Raw genomic sequence first — 17,363 nt, forward strand, 5'->3', positions numbered from 1 at the left:
ATGATCACACTGAACTAAATAAAGAAGTTAAAAGTATGAAGAAAATTCAAACTGATGCTAATAATAACCTACAGAGAATTAGCGACTTCATGGACGATTTCAAGGTTAATCACAAAAACAACGTTAAAGATGTAAAATCGGTTAAATCATCAATTAGTAAAGTAGCAAATGACCTTGCAGATAACACTTTAGAGCTGAGAAATGAAATAAAAACAGTTGTCAATAACGCAAAACAAGAAAACGAAATTCTACAGAGCACCGTTATTGACCTTCAATGCAGATCAATGAAGAATAACTTGGTTTTTACTGGTTTGACGGAAACCGAAGGAGAAAACACTGAAGAAGTTATCAGAGATTTCATACAGCAATTCTTACATGCATGTAACACACAGGATAGAATTCGGCAATGTCCACAGATTTGGATACGGTGCCAAACCAGGTAGACGCGGACTCCCTAGACCGATTGTGGCCAGATTTTTATATTACAAAGATCTGGCACGATCGCTTTCAAATACGTACAGGCTTAAAGGAAAACCTTTTGGTGTTAATCAACAGTTTCCTGACATAATTGAACAAGCACGCAAAAGCCTATACCCAGTTATGAAACAAAAACGCGAAGAAGGACACACTGTCAAGTTAGTTAGAGACATTTTGTATGTAGATGGTGAAATGTACAACGACCAAATTTCGGACATTGAACCTACCGACAGTCTCACATCTCAAATGCGCACACCGGACCACCATCAAAACCGGAAACGACGCCGACGCATATCTTCGACTCCCAACCCAGACAGTTAGGATCCCAATGAAGATTCTAAAAATGTTAACAGGTCATTAGTCTTAAATATATTGTTGCTCAATTGTTGTGGGATTATGAACAGAATGCAATATCCCGAATTTATAGAACTCATTAAATGTTATGACTTTATCTGCTTAACAGAAACAAAAACTGATGATTTTGACAATGTTGATATACCAGGTTATACTTTTAAATTGAAAAATAGAAAAACTAAATCAAAAGTCAAATCAGGTGGTATTGCATTTGGATATAAAAATGAATTAGAAAGTTATGTGCAAACAATAGAAACAGATAGTAATTTAGTATTTTGGGTTAAAATTTCAGCCAATTATTTAAAAACAGAACAAGATGTTATGATTGGTACAGTGTACATACCACCCGAAAATTCTACTTATAAGGTACCAGATTCAATAAATATACTTGAACAAGAATTTTTAAAATTTTCAGCTAACCATGAGTCTATTTTGCTTACTGGTGATTTTAACAGCAGAACTGCTGCCAATTTAGACTTCTATGAAATAACAAATACCAATCATGACACTTCAGATAATTTTAATATTGATTTTTCAAACAATTTACACAAGTTTCATATGTCACGTATTAGAAATAGTTGCGACAAGACAAAAAACCATTTTGGAAATCTACTTTTAGAAATGTGCAGAAATAACAATCTGTTTATTTTAAACGGAAGGGCTGATGGCGATAAAGAAGGCTTATTTACTTGTCGCCAGTCTAGTGTGGTTGACTATTTTATTTGTACATATAATATGTTATCATGTGTTGTTAATATGTCTGTACTTGATTTTTCTGCTCTTTTTTCCGATGTTCATTCGCCTCTGAACTGTAAACTAGTCTTCAACTCGATTGATAACATCGTCGAATGCGATTACATTTTAATAAACAATTTGGCATGTCATGAAAGAAAAGGCTTCAAAAAATGGGATTGTGAAAAAGAAGCCGAATTTTTGAGAAATATCGATAGAAATAAAATCGATCAATTAAATAATGATTTAACTATGTTGAATACCAGTATACTGGCTCAAGAAAATATTAATAAAATAGTTGAATCTGTAAATGGTTTAATGCTGGATTCAGCCGAAAAGGTGTTTGGATCTTTCACTTATAAACGACATGAAAACAAATGTCGAAAAAAAGTTATTAAACCTTGGTTTGACCAAATATGTTGGGGAAAAAGGCGGTGCTTTCGAATTTCAAAAAGAAGATATAAATACAATAAAACATGTTTAAAAAGAGAAGAGATGAAGCATACAGAACGTGAATATAAGAGGCAAATGAACATTTCTATTAATAAGCATAAAAAAGCCATGAGAAAAAAGATGAATAATTTAAAAAATAGTAATTCTAAAGAATTTTGGAAGATATTAAACTCGTATAAAGAAAAAAAAAGGAATAATATTCCTGTTGATGTACTTTTTGAATTTTTCAAAAATTTAAATTCGTCAGATCCTGACGCTGGTGAAGAAACTATTATAGATGAAAATAACGAACTTAATTTGTTATTAAACAGTCCTATTACGGAAAATGAAATTTTTAAATGCATCAAAAATCTCAAGAATGGCAAAGCTTGTGGCGATGACTTCGTCACTAATGAATATATTAAGAGCACCACTCAGATTTTTATGCCAATCTATGTAAAACTGTTTAATATTGTATTTGATACTGGAAAAGTGCCTGAACTTTGGCTTGTTGGTAATGTTATACCTTTTTATAAAAACAAAGGTGACCAGTCAGATCCCCAAAACTACAGACCAATAACTATATTAAGCTGTATGGGTAAACTTTTTACGTCAATTTTGAATTTAAGACTGAGTAACTTTTTGGAAGAATATTTGTTGTTAAACGAAAACCAGTTTGGTTTCAGAAAGGGATATTCCACTATAGACAGTATATTTACTCTGCATATTTTATTTGAATTACTGAGACAAAAAAAGAAAAAACTTTTTTGTGCTTTTATTGATTTTGCTAAAGCTTTCGATACAGTTTGGAGATCTGGTCTTTGGTCAAAACTCATTTTACATACAGTGAATGGGAAGATGTATAACACTATATTTAATATGTATAAAAATGTGAAATCACGAATTTTTAATGATGGGGAATATTCAGGCTACTTTCCATGTAATGTAGGTGTAAGACAGGGAGAAAATTTATCTCCCATACTTTTTTCTATTTATTTAAATGATTTAGAAAGCTTTTTTCAGAACAAAAATATAAATGGTTTGAAATCATTATCAGATCAAATAGAGAACGAGCTTTGTATGTATTTAAAACTGTTTGTTGTATTGTACGCAGACGACACTGTACTTTTGTCAGAAACACAAGCAGATCTACAAAAACAATTAGACGCTTTAAAGGAATATTGTGAAACATGGAAATTAAAAGTCAATGTTCCGAAAAGCAAAATAGTAATTTTTTCTAAAGGTAGACCACTACAAAATGTTAGTTTTAAATATGCTGATATTGAGTTAGATATTGTTGAAGAATTTACATATCTTGGTGTATTATTTTCTAGAACAGGAAGTTTCACAAAAGCAAAAAAGGCACAGGCTGATAAAGCAACAAGAGCTATGTACGATATTCTAAAAAAGGGGAGATTACATAATTTGAATATTAAATGTCAACTAGAATTATTTGACAAAGTAGTTAAGCCTATATTATTATACGGGTGTGAAGTCTGGGGAATGGGTAACACCTCTGTTATAGAACGTGTTCATCTAAAATTTTGTAAATTACTGCTTAATCTTAAAAAATCCACGCATGATTATATGATATATGGGGAAGTTGGCCGATTCCCACTTGATATTTTTATTAAATTACGTACTATAAATTATTGGGAAAAGCTTGTAACTGGGGAAAATAAGAAACTTCCTGTAATTCTATACAATCTTGCTACTGGTAGTTATAATGGAAATATAGCTTGGTGTAAGAATGTAAAATCTGTGCTTGATAACTGTGGACTATCAAATATATGGAACTCTAAATATTTTATAAGTAAAAACTGGTTGTATGATACTGTTAAATTAAGATTAACTGACCAGTTCAGACAGACATGGTATGCTACTGTACAGAATTCTCCAAAAGCTCTAAATTATAAATTATTCAAAAATAGTATAAATTTCGAAACCTACTTTGATATTTTAGATGACAAAAATATTGCTTCTTTTTGTAGATTTAGAACGCTGAACACAAAAATTCCTATCGAAATTGGTAGATGGCAAAACATTCAAAGAGATAATCGTATTTGTACTTTGTGCAATTCCGGTGACATTGGCGACGAGTTCCATTATATTTTAAAATGCTCGACAATAAACGATAGTAGACAACGGCTACTAAAGCATCATTTTATAAACAGACCAAATATTTTAAAATTTCAAAGTCTAATGAATAGTAGCAACTCGTCTGAACTAAACAATCTGTGCAAGTTTATAAGAATTATTATTAAATGCCTAGAATCTCCTGGGTAATCACTTTATGTCTCTATTTTACATTTGTATTTAAAATTTATACTATGTTAATTTATTTGTATATGTCTCTGTACCATTGTACTTTGGTTTATGAGAATAAAGATATAAGTCATAAGTGTAATTATGTAAGACTGAGGTTGATAGGTAATGTGGTCAATTTGATTGGCAGTTTAGGAGGTGGGGCATTGAAATTAAAGGTCCACCTTGTCTCTGATTGTTTAGTGATAATGACAGTTGTTAATCATACTAGTTGAATCAATACCCACTTACCTAATCAAAATGTTTTTAAAAAAGCCTGTACATCAACACACCTTAATGACATACATTCTTGAATGAACTGCTCCAATAATATACCCAGTTTTTTTCAGTTTATATGTGTATTATGTGAAATACATGAGAACCATAGGGAACTATGTTTTAGTGTGAATACATTTAGTAACAGTAGGTAACCTGTCCTGTTGTTATGGAGGGTGGTGCCTAAGTAAAGATTTAGAACAAGTTCTAATCTTTCCATAAACATATTTACACCTACCTGGTAGTGTTCTATTTTCAATCCTGAAATAAATGAGTCAGACTGTATAACAACCCGTCCACTAATGTGGCAACCACATACAACAGATTTCTTCCCAACTTCTACATCTCCTAACAACACAGAATTCACAACACTACTTTCTTCATCAACCTTTACTCCAGCCTGTGAAAATAAGTATTTTTTTAAATCCACAGAAATTCTTTTGGCTTTTTTTTGTATTTTTAGAAACATCAAAACCAAAAGTTGTGTTAATAGAATAAGTAAATCCTTCTAAAGTCAGTGTTTCCAGGTTTAGTACACAAGGGTATTTTAAATACATAATTTACTAATACAGTAAGTTATAATTCATCATATCAAAAATCATGCAAGAACAAACTCTTTGTAAGACAACTGAACTTTTTCCAATTTTCCAAGGACAAATACCTGTTTATAGGAATGTGTAAACGTGCTCCAGGTTAGCTCATTCTTTGGGAAATTGTCAGACAGAGGACAGGCTGTTATCTGATATTTATGGTTTAAAACTGTGTTAGTTAGGTAATGAAATGATCCCTCTTCTATCATACCTGAAATAAAAATCAAGTGAGTGCTATTTCTTAAGCTAATTATACCAGGCACTAGTTATACAGAGTAAGCATGTAAATAGGATGCCAAGGATGACATGAAACTTCTAAACTGATACATTTTCAACAGTAAAAAAATACATACAATTATGAAGAGTATATCAAATGTCAGAAATAAAAACAAGTTGCAGCTTGTGTCTAAAAAAATACAAGTAAAAATAAAATGCAACTAAATTATTTACGGTTTTGAGGGTTCCACAGAGGAGAACAATAACATCCTAGTACTAGTTCTGTCTGAAAATTCACAAAATGAAATCGGTTTTCAATTTACAATACCTGAAAATATGTTTTTTTTTCATGGAAATCTTTATATGCTGAAATATCTTTGTATGTAGTTTGGTTAAATTCCATATGATGGTTTAAAAGGAGTTGTACTAACAAAACAAAATCATTAACCTCAATTATCTCCCCTTTAATATTCTAAAGGAATTATTTTGAACCAAGTGTATCTTTGAAAGTGTTCTATGTTTCTGTGGAATGTTACTTGAATTCATATTATGATTCCTAAGAAAGTTGCACTAGGCCCAAAATCATATTACAAATCAAATACATCTTTATATTCAATTATCTCCCCTTAATAATGAGGCTTTGGGCACAACACCACTAATTCAGGCCATGACAGAAAGCAGATACCAGAAAGTAGTACATATTTAACATAAAAAGTTCATAATGTGTAGATTATTAAGCTATTTTTGGTATCATATAAAAGCTGAATGACTAGTGATACTTTTTTGGCCATGAATTTGTGGTGTACTTCCTTCAAATTGATATGATTTATGCTCATTTTCATATGACACATTAGTCTGAAAGTTCATCTCCTATTTGTGTATGAAAAGTGAAATTATGCGCTTGTGGTATACCATCCACTCAAAGACCAAGTATATAGCAAAATATTCAAATTAACCTCATCCTTTCTTGTAAATCTCACCAATAAGAAATGACTGTCTTAAGGTCAAGTTACAGTAAATGGGCTTTGTCACAGATTTCAGTTAAATCTATGGAGTAGAATTAGAGATTTGGCGATTTAAGACAAATTTTAGAAGGTTTTTCGCCGATTTTATGTGCTTTCTATACAAATATTCAACCATATTAAAAGAAATCAATCTGCAATTTTTCAGATAATAAAAGAGATATATGTACTATTTTTTCGATTTTTAGTTGTAATTCAACGAGCCAAGGTTGTATGCAAATTAGCAAAATCTGTGACATAGCCCATTTACTGTTCCTTGACCTTAATCAAAAAGCACCAAAGGGTGAAATCCAATCTAATTTCTAAAACATTTCTAATTGCTGAGTAGTTGATGAAGTTTGGTATGTTAGTTGTTAATGGTTCAACTTACAGGTATAAATATTTGTACTACTTAGTTCTTTCCATAGCAATGACCTTGCTGACCTCATTAGTTTCTCTATCTCACAGTTTTTGTCTCCTCCTTGGTTTCTTGACTTCTGTCCTGACACAAATTCAACTTCTGTAGCTTCTGTTGTCATTGGCAACATCACATCGAAAAAGAGGGATAGCTAAAAGATATTGTGAGCTCAAGCTAAGAAATAGAATTCTACTTAGAATTATTTTATGTGGGAATATGTGAACACACGGAGGTAATGAGACAGCTACCAAAAAACAAAATTAAACAGTAAAGAATACATTAAAGAGTCAACACACAGTTTCCAATTATTGATTAATGGCTGTACTATTTGTCATTTTCTAAAAAGATAAGATGTGTATCAATTTTATACCAAACTAAAATATCAACCATCATTACATTAATGAATATAACACATACTAATATAAAGAAATCAGATAGCGATAATTGATAATGTTCTTGACTTGGGAACAGCACTTAAACAAGTATTTTTAAAAATTGAGATGGGATTGCTTCCCTTTAGTAGTAGATACTTAGCCAGTCATAAGCACTTGAGCTAGAAAGGACTTCTTAAGCTCAGTCCATTAGAGTGCTGACTTACAACATACAGGTCTCGTGTAGAGTACCTGAGGAGACCAATGTTATTTGGGTCAGGATCCCTAATAGACCTTGAGATGAGGAACTCAGATGACGTAATTAAAAAACAATATTAGTCCGCCCTTACAATTGTGGATGCTGTGATTTTAAAAATGGACATTAATGAACAATAAGAACTGTTTTATAGAGCTGATGTGATGAGAAAAGAAATATGTAGATTTGACCTGAAATAAATTATTAGAAAGGACAATTTTTTTATTGAGTTTTATGATCAAAATTTTGGGATTATTTCATGTGGAGAGTGACATTTTTCACCATCTTCAGGGGTCCAGCAATTTGCGAAAAAAGAAATCTCACTTGCCACCCCAAAAATTTAACCAGACATGTATAAATGTATCAGCTTCGATATGAGCCATCACACACGTTCAAGTAAACGATATGGACTGAGCAATGGAGGAAAACGTTACCATTGTCGCCTATGGAGAATTAATTAAAAAAGTTGACCCATTTGCCCACAATAATCATACTCTTTAGTTATATAATAAAACAATATATCCATCGTGTTACCTTTATAAAATAACAAATCAAAATAGCAGTTATGATTGAATTAATACTAACTACTTCTTATAGAACTATAACAATAACAGTACAAAATTTTCTCCATCAATCATATATATCAGAAAACAAGCAAGTATTCAAGAATTACAATAATGAATAATATCCTCAGAATAACATGAATAAGTTTTATGTCAACTGTATGCATTTGAATGTGTGGCTTTGTTTTCATGAAAGGTTTACCTGGATAGGTGGTTCACCACTATCAAGTCCCATGTATGTACAAGCATCAAGTGGAGGCTTCATGTAGAAACTAAGTAACTTCCCAGCTACAGCACTGCTAAAGTACACAACTGATGGCACCTAAATTTACAGCATATAGACTTGATAAGTATTTAAACATTCACAGATTCTACACTACAGCACCGTTAAAGTTACACTTGTCATGATACCTCAGGAATATAACAATAATACAGTACATGTATTGCCATAAAGTATGACTCTAAAGCTTCAAAGCATTACAGATTGTTTTGGTTGTTTAATATTAATGATCTTTGTTTAATATTAATGATGTTAACTATTCTCACGAAAATTTTCTATTTTCCACGACCATAACTTGAACTTATTTGTCTGTATTTATCCTATTGAGGAAATGCCTCTCAATTGTGTCAATCTGTTTTAAAGATAAGAAAACCAAAACTTCTTTAATCTTGTATGTTTATTTAATTTTGATTCAATTATATGTATTTTTTTTGGGAGTAAGGGAGTGTGACATCTATTTCCGCTTAACTAGTACACATTGGGTTGAAGATCTCCTGGTGGCCTTCAGCTGTTTTATGCCCTTTGGGTGGGTTGCAGACTCTTTGATACATTCCCCACTGCCATTCTCAATTTAATTTTTACACATTGCATGGTTATATAGTATTCAACACATGACTTGTTTCTAATCTTCTTAACTTGTTTTGACTATATCATTCATGTATGCATTTGTTTTTTATTGTTTAGTTGATCATGATAATTTCATTGGCTGCTTAAAGTTAGAATGTGAACTGTCAGGGTGTATAACATAATCTTCAATCAAACCAATTCACCTATCCATTAGAAACCTTACCACAGGAACTTTACCATCAGGTCTTTCACAACATTCAAGACTACCAATATCTTTTTGGAATAATATATCACCTACATTTCCCTGTAAATCAAAATTCAAACATGATTATTTATTCTTAGCATTTAATAATGAGTCAAAATAGTGAAACACAGTGAAAAACCTTATTAACATGTTTTTATTCAATGTTTCAAGGTAAATGCATTTTTGTTTTTTGTTGAAAGAACATGAAGTTTTGACAACTGCTCAATATATGACAAATACATGAGTTCAAGAAATATGCACCAAATATATTGTTAACCTATTTCTGAGACCATAAAAACTTAATCTTGATTAAAGATCTATGAAATGTAGTCATGGTGAACCTTGTCTGATATTCATGTAGATCTTGCAATGAATATATCAGTTATATTTGTCCTAACACTCTTAATTAATAAGTCATGTAAGTGGTCAAAATGAAAACTTTTTTTTTCTAGCAGTCATTAAACCATGAAAATGAAGTAGAAGACAATGGGCATATTTTAAAACAAAACGATGTATCAGAACTTTGTATAAAATGAGCAGTTTCATATATTGTAACTGGGTCATACATAGTCTTTCTTCATACTTCTAAAATTTAAACTTTTATATAGAATATTTTTGTAATTACCACTGGATTAGCATAACTATGTCTTACTTTCTTCTACATATGTTGGAAGCAGGACAAAAATTATGTTACTTAATTTCTTAAATCTATTGATTTACAATAATCTTACATCTTTGTCTATTTTATACACTCCGTGATCTTTACAATATTTAGGAGTACTAGGAACTGTTATGGCACATGCATCACAAGGCTTCCATGGAACTTCTGTAATTTATGAAAGAAAGAATGTAATATTTTGTCCAAAAAAAATCTATGCAAATTGATCCAAATTAACATTGGGACAGCCCTACTTAAAAAAATTAAGGATCCTGATTCACAACGGAAAATACTAAATTTAAATGTCACACAATTCTTTAAGGCGATGTTTGGTCATTAAGCATATGTTCTATCATTCATCCAAAATGTGACAAAATTAGGTGGTACATACTCATTGCAAACTTAAAAGAAACAACCAAAACAAAAACCACACACAGAAAATTTTGTTTTACTGTTCACAGCACATCACAGTTAAAACTATGAAGAAAGGATATCAAATAAAATGAAAAACAAACCTGCATTGTCAGGTATAGACAAGATCATGTCTGTACTAGACACCCATAGTCCAGGACCAGATTTAACTGCTAGCTGAAAAAGTTATTGTAACTGATCATATATAAGTGATCACTTTTGTACATTTTTATGGCAAAAAGAGCTTTCAGTTTCCATTATTATATTTTATATTGATATACCTGTGCTGTCATTTTGAACACCTCAATTTAAAGAAAACAAGAAAACTGAAAGCAGAGCTCTTACATACACCCCCCCCCCCCCCCCCTCTCTTTCCCCAGTTGTATAGACAGTAACTTCAGTATAGAAAAAAATGGTATAGAACATACAGCTAGACAAGACAAATCTGTGAAAGTTTCATTGAAATCTTTCAGCAGTTTAGGATGACTTACATATATAAAAATGTCTCCTCCACTAATTCACTACATTTACTGTCATTATATAATTAAATCATAATATTTCTCACTTTTTCTGATATATTTTTAATGAGTAAGTCTACATTTGTTATAAGTCCGTCATACTCTGGGTTTGTATAGCTGACAGGAAGTACCATAAAAGTTCTACCGCATGGATCATAGGGATAGGGTCTGCCCTAAAAAATAAAATAAATTTAAAAAATTTTGAATCATATTTCAGTGGAAAGTGTCAGTTTCTAACAAATATTCCAGTTCCTTGAAACTATGAAGCTTTATAAAATCAAAACAGCTTTTTCTTAAATATTTGGAGTAAAAAAAATACTGTCTTCCGAGATATTTTTACAAGTTATTCTTAAAAATAACCTTTGAACCTTTATTTTTTCTCATCTATCTTGGCCATTTATATTTCAAAATTGGTAAGAATTGTCAAAAGAGACTTTACAAGTGCCTATTCTAGAAGTAATCTAAAATATAATATTTTTTTCCATAACTGTGACCATAAAAGTATATTTTTTTTACATTGTGTACTTACACTATGAAGAATAAGTATGTGAGAATCTTGAAGTACATCACTGTTTATTACCTTTAATAAAATTTTCAAAAATACAATAAAAAGCAGTAGGGAAATGATAAGAATATGTCTGTAATTTCAAGATTTATTCTCGTAAACCAAAGAACAATAGTATAGAGACATATACAAATAAATTAACATACATAGTATAAATTTTAAATACAAATGTAAAGTAGAGCATAAAGTGGTAACCCAGGAGATTCTATGCATTTCCAATTTAAAAAAAATGGAAATTTGAAATTGGCATGTTTTTGCTATTACATGATGTTTTAACACTTGATAAACCTTTTTTAATATATTTTATAGGAGTAACTTTAAGGGTGTCACATGTGGAGCAGGATTTGCTTACCCCTCCTGAGCACCTGAGGTCACCCCTTATTTTGGTGGGGTTCATTTTCCTCAGTATTTAATATTTATGATGTGTTTTGTATACTATTACTTGTCTTTTGTTCTATTTCTTTTAGAGCTATGGCATAGTCAGTTTATTTTGGACTTTGAGTTTAATTGCCTCTTTTTGATATCTTCTGCCTCTCTTTTTTATTATTAATTATTATTTATTAAGTCAATTGTCCATTTGCCAATTACCGATTTGATTCTGTTATTACACACTTTTTAAACAAATTACTTCCCTTTGTCAATCTTAGACTGGTTCTTTACCAGACAAAATTGGCTTTTGCAAATGCAAAGCATGATGAATTGAAAGTGATGTTTCGGCAGTTAAACTAATATTTCATGAAAAAATATTTCTGTGTTCAGAAGTATTTAGCGTAAGAACAAATTAATGTAGTTAAAAGATTTGAAAACCCTAAAGATTACTCACATTACCCACAGGCAAATTTGCCCTTTCTGCTAGCTCTCCATTGTAAATAAAAATTAATGTCCCTCATAAGGGAGACAACATCTATTTCAATTGGTCTCTGTTGGATAGTTTTCTAAAAGGCAATCATACCACATCTTTTTTATTTCTATATTATACACTTAAATATTCCCTACACTGCATACAATATATCTTCATGTTCTACATATAACAAGAACTATCCTGCTTACTGCAATATACTTAGTTCTAAACACTGTTTACATTATACCTACTGAATATCCTTGTTTTGCACTGATGTATTCTGTTACTGTCAGTAAGGCATTTATAGTAGCTCCACCACTGCCAACATTACTCTTTGGATCTTCAACAGTCAATAAAATGACATCTTTGTCTATATATCCTTTTGCCTGTCTTAGTTCTAGTTCTGTTCAAATAAATTTTACACATATATTTAGATGATTTGTAATGCAAATGCATTACAGAACTGTTGGTGAAACACTTAAATTTATTGGATTTACATAATTATTACGATATAATAAATTATTCCAGATACTGTCGATTCATTATTATTCATGGACATTTGCAAAACAATCAAATATAATATCAAGGAAAATACATTTTTCCTCATTCCTCGAATATTGGTGCCCACAAAATATTTTCTAGTCCATAATTACCTTTCAACAAAATTGTTTTTAATTACCTGTGTATGTAATTTTATTTGGCAGGATTTTGTCCAAAGTTATGGTTGTTTTTCTGATACTGTTTTACATCTAACCCCTTTTTTTATTATTTTTTTATTTACATTGTGTCATACATGTACTGTTAGATCAAATTTATTCACTTGTTTTTTTACTTTTTGACAATATGTCTTTTGATGGAGTTCAGCCATTTCAATAGATATTTTATATTGTGTTTTTCTAAGTTGTGATATTAGACTACCCAGTGTAGGTGAAGGTTGGCTCTTATTAAAACATTTAAACCCGCTGCATTGGTTTGCACCTGTCCTAATTCAGGTACATACGTGTAAATGTATCCTCAGCCCATGTGAAAGATTTTTCAAACAAATCAATGAAAAATACAATATTAACAGTACAATTATAGTGATTAACATATGAAGTTTTATGTTAATTATGATATACATGTACAGTACAGAACATAAATATATATGTAGATACAATGTATGTCTCATGTTTAATCCACTTAATTTGTCCTTTTTCTAATTGCAAAGATAAACTGTTGATATTTATAAATATACAGTAGATCTAACTTTACCTGCTGCCAGTCCAGTTATAATTTACCTTTCTGAACTGCCTCTCCCCATTCTTTTTTAGCACATGTCAGAACAATCGCTGTCCAATTCACTTTAGCTGTCATTTCTGGGAAGAAAATATATTTTATTTTTTAAATGTCGTTTATGAAGTCTTCTAAATCACTGATTTAAGTAACATTATGCCCATAAAGGTTGTCTTTCTTCAATAATCACCTATTTAAGAAGTACACATTAATCACTAGACTAAGTAATTGTATTGTAGCTTTCAATATAGAATACTAATGATCCAGGGTTAGTAAAATTATCAGATCAAACATCTGTGTAGATAGGATGACCAGGTCATTTGAGGTGATGACCTTATATTGAAACTATGATAATGACATAAAGATCACTTGTTTAAGTATCAATCATGTTTGTCAATCTCCTACCAAAAAACACTTCTTTAAGTATAATTATTTTAATAACCCCCACTAGTTTGAACACCCCTGAACAGTGCAATTCAAATTGCAAACAGTAAATTTTATTACATTATAATCTGTAAGAGGAAACCTTGAATTTTACAGGAAAAATACTCCCACTGGTGAGAAAAATCTGTGAAGAAATTATTAGTTCTGGCAGATTTTACAGTATTGTGTTCTGTCTCCTACTTTCATGTTGCTAACGTGACGGAGACAAAAATAAGTAACGTTAGCGACATTTGGACATGTAACATGAGCAACAACATCTTTAAAAGTTCAAATGTATGCACACAGTGATGTTTAATATATGCCTGAAGTAATAAAATTGTACAGTCTGGTTTAGAATTTCTAAATATACAGAATGTCATTTGCAGGTGTACTTTATATCAAATGAATACACATGAAACCAATTCGTAATAGTAACATTAGCAACATCTACTATCATGACATTACGTTTTGTTGCGAACGTCTTTTTGATGGACGGAATACATTTAAGGTCCTCTTGTAAAGATATTACATACAACTAACCTTCTTTGCTACCCCATCATGTGAAGGAACTGACTCCGAATCTAATTCTGCAAAGGGCGATATCGTAACTCCTATACAGGAGAGTTACAGATCTAAATATATGTTGCTCACGTGACACTGATTTGGACGGAAACCTCAAGTAGTAACGTTCGCAAAAAATAAAACAGCCAATGATATTGATTCCTCAAGTCCTTTGACCCCCTTACGTCATCCAAATTCAATATGATTGCTATTTTCAATTATTTATAAAACCCGGGATAAAAATAACTACAATTGCCTGTCTGAGAACCAACAAGAAAATACCACAATGGACGGAAAAGACGTGACGTTAGCAACAATATTATTAAATTACCTTTTTTAGCCTTTACCAATAAAAATCTGCCTTAAAGTTATGATTAAAACACAAAAGAAGACTTTTTATTAAAATATAAGTCCATGTGATAAGGCTCAACTTATAAATAATACTTCAAAATTCCACTCCAAATAAGCTGGATGTCAGTAAAGTAGGTCATGATGTCTATTCCATGTCCAATATTTTGAAATTGAAAACCCTCTTATTCTAACAAAAAACACAAGCACAGAGTAATTTTTATTTTTATTTACTCAGAAAGACACATTTTATTCAATAACATAATGCATTACTCCATTACACAGTCTGTTTCACAGTTTCAGCAATTGCTTTTTTGATGGATACAAAAAAACAATAATTCCTTCTTATTGTAAAATCTGCCATCATTATGTAAAGCCATTATCATAGCATTTTTTTTAACTAAAATAAACTTTGCAGCTAAATGATATTTGCATTGAGGCATAAACAGATAAACCTTGCTATTAAACAGCTTAAAGCAGCAAAAAGTTCATTTTTTTTCAATTTTACTTATTATTAAAAGATTTTATCTAACTATTAGTGACTGCGTTGTTCTAAGTTACATTCAACACAAAGATGTGGAATTTTTACAAGCAAAACTTTACCAATCTATAAGCATCTGTTCAAGAAGTAAACTCATTTATAAGTTTTTTCCTTTTTCTCGTCGTTGTTTGTTTTCAATAGTTGCTCCCCCTGAAATATCATACCACTTCCGCTTCCTGAATCACATTTCACCTGTCAGACTTTCTTGATTGTTTTTACTAGGTATTTTGACGTTTTTACCCTTTTATTACAAAGGACCTTTTAAAGTAAGTTATAATATTACTTTAATAGCGGTCTCTAAAAACACCGCAAAGGACCTCCTTTGTGCACAAAGGAGCACTAAGGACCACAAAGAAATTTGATAAGAGCACAAAGGACCCGAAATTCCCTTTAAAGCATAAAATTATTATAATTACTGAAGAAAAATGTAAAAAAAGTAAATTAATTTCAATAAAAATTGCGATTTTTATAATGTACGATTTGGTGTTGTCACCGGTATCGGTTTGCAACCGACATCATATCCGGGCTATGCGATAAACCAGTTATAATATTATATAAACAGAGAGTATATGTCTCTGATTTTAATGATAAAAACGTCAATTAGTATGTTTAAAATTTTTTGTTGTAATAAAGAGACTTTACCAAAACTACGAAAATTATGTAAGTATTAGCGAGCACAAAGGACCACAAAGTAGTTTGATAAGTGCACAAAGGAACTGAAATTATTTATGAAATGGGGGAAGTGATTTCCAACGAAATAATATTGATTTTTTCACAAATAAAAACCCGTCTCGAGTTAAATTGGTATTAAAGTTGAAGATTTACGAACCGTGTTCTGTAATCGGTATATACGGATGTATTGAAAAATATTGAGAAAACACAAACATATGATGTAAATACAGACTGGACATGAAATCGAAAATAAATAAATAAAGCAAACACTGTTTGTCAAGATTTATATCCATTTGAAAATTTAAAGATCTTGCGACAAGTTTAGGATATCTTTACTTAGACCTTCATAAGACAGTTTCAAGTAAGGTCTGAAATATGTCCGAGGAGGTAAACGGACAGAAAGTCACAAATTTGATAGGACAAAAAGTCAAATATTTTTTTGATAATTGTTAAATATATTTTGAAATATTTTTATATTTTTTAACATATATTCATTTCTAAGTTTAGAAGCTCATTAACCTTGATAAATGAAAATGTATTAATTTTTTAATCATGCAGAGGATATATATTTATTGGCAAAATGAAGCCATTTAAGCCTCGTTGATATTTTGTTTTCGTTACAATTATTTAATAATTATTGATATTTATTGAATAAATTTTTATTACAAAGTTGCTTCATAAATAAAACTTCAAGAAAAATACATTTTTTTTTCAAAAGAAGTGTTTTCGTGTTCAAAGTTTAAGAAAACTAACCTCAAAACTGAATTGTGATTTTTTTCTGTTACTTTCTGTCCGTAACTGTTTTGTACAGAATAAAATTTGATAAAACAGTGTGTATTGAAATTTCTGAAAAAAATACGAATTGAAAAAATCAACCCAATTTTCCTACCTTCAGAAAAAAATCACATACTGTCCCCTTTGTGGCTTAGAAATGTTTTCTTTAAAGTAATTTGAGACTCACCAAGTAAGAAAATTTCGGTACATACTTTGTTTTTGTGTAGAATAAGTTGTTATAAAACAAAGTGTGTATTGAAATTAATTTCATTAAATACGAATTGACAATTTCAAATTAATTACCTTCCTTAAGAATAATGGTCATACCGTTTCTTTTGTGCCTTTAGACAAGTTTTCGTCATAGCAATAAATATTACCATACATAAAAAAAAAACAAGCTGTTGATGAAATATGAGACCAGCTGAGAAAAAAAAACAGCAAAGCATCGATATCCTTACATGATTTTCGTCGTTTTAATAAAGTCTCTTGTCGTAAAAAAAATTTATAACAACAAAATAATTGAGGTTTTTATCAGTTATGTCATATTATCACTATTTAAAAATTCACATACGCGAGCTGTCACATAGCCCGGATATGAATTCGGTTCCAAACCGATACCGGTGACAACACCAAATCGTAAATTATAAAAATCGCAACTTTTATTGAAATTAATTATTTTTTTCACATTTTTCTTCAGG

The 17,363-nt window shown here is 30.6% G+C and overlaps 2 protein-coding genes across 8 annotated transcripts in view; one reads left to right on the plus strand and one right to left on the minus strand.

Moving 5' to 3' along the window:
* LOC134721305 (L-fucose kinase-like) overlaps window positions 1-15,415 on the minus strand; it is a 46,094-nt gene extending 30,679 nt beyond the window's left edge. For 3 of the 4 annotated variants that reach the window (XM_063584193.1, XM_063584192.1, XM_063584196.1), the window contains exons 1-12: window positions 15,282-15,415; window positions 13,352-13,429; window positions 12,326-12,477; window positions 11,198-11,248; window positions 10,716-10,841; window positions 10,255-10,327; window positions 9,813-9,907; window positions 9,061-9,141; window positions 8,193-8,312; window positions 6,774-6,951; window positions 5,237-5,376; window positions 4,814-4,975 (exon numbers count right to left, since the gene is read on the minus strand). In XM_063584193.1, the coding sequence (XP_063440263.1) occupies window positions 4,814-4,975; window positions 5,237-5,376; window positions 6,774-6,951; window positions 8,193-8,312; window positions 9,061-9,141; window positions 9,813-9,907; window positions 10,255-10,327; window positions 10,716-10,841; window positions 11,198-11,248; window positions 12,326-12,477; window positions 13,352-13,427 (1,254 nt within the window). In that variant the 5' untranslated portion in view covers window positions 13,428-13,429; window positions 15,282-15,415. Of the gene's footprint in view, window positions 1-4,813; window positions 4,976-5,236; window positions 5,377-6,773; window positions 6,952-8,192; window positions 8,313-9,060; window positions 9,142-9,812; window positions 9,908-10,254; window positions 10,328-10,715; window positions 10,842-11,197; window positions 11,249-12,321; window positions 12,478-13,351; window positions 13,430-15,281 lie in introns of all 4 variants that reach the window. The other variant, XM_063584195.1, reaches the window with a different exon arrangement.
* LOC134721306 (AKT-interacting protein-like) overlaps window positions 15,370-17,363 on the plus strand; it is a 39,789-nt gene continuing 37,795 nt past the window's right edge. For 2 of the 4 annotated variants that reach the window (XM_063584202.1, XM_063584197.1), the window contains exon 1: window positions 15,378-15,485. The gene's annotated coding sequence lies outside the window, so the exon portion shown is untranslated. Of the gene's footprint in view, window positions 15,486-17,363 lie in introns of all 4 variants that reach the window. The other 2 variants (XM_063584198.1, XM_063584200.1) reach the window with 2 other exon arrangements.

The sequence above is a fragment of the Mytilus trossulus genome, chromosome 6 (assembly GCF_036588685.1).
Source record: "Mytilus trossulus isolate FHL-02 chromosome 6, PNRI_Mtr1.1.1.hap1, whole genome shotgun sequence".
Classification (NCBI taxonomy): Eukaryota; Metazoa; Mollusca; class Bivalvia; order Mytilida; family Mytilidae; genus Mytilus; species Mytilus trossulus.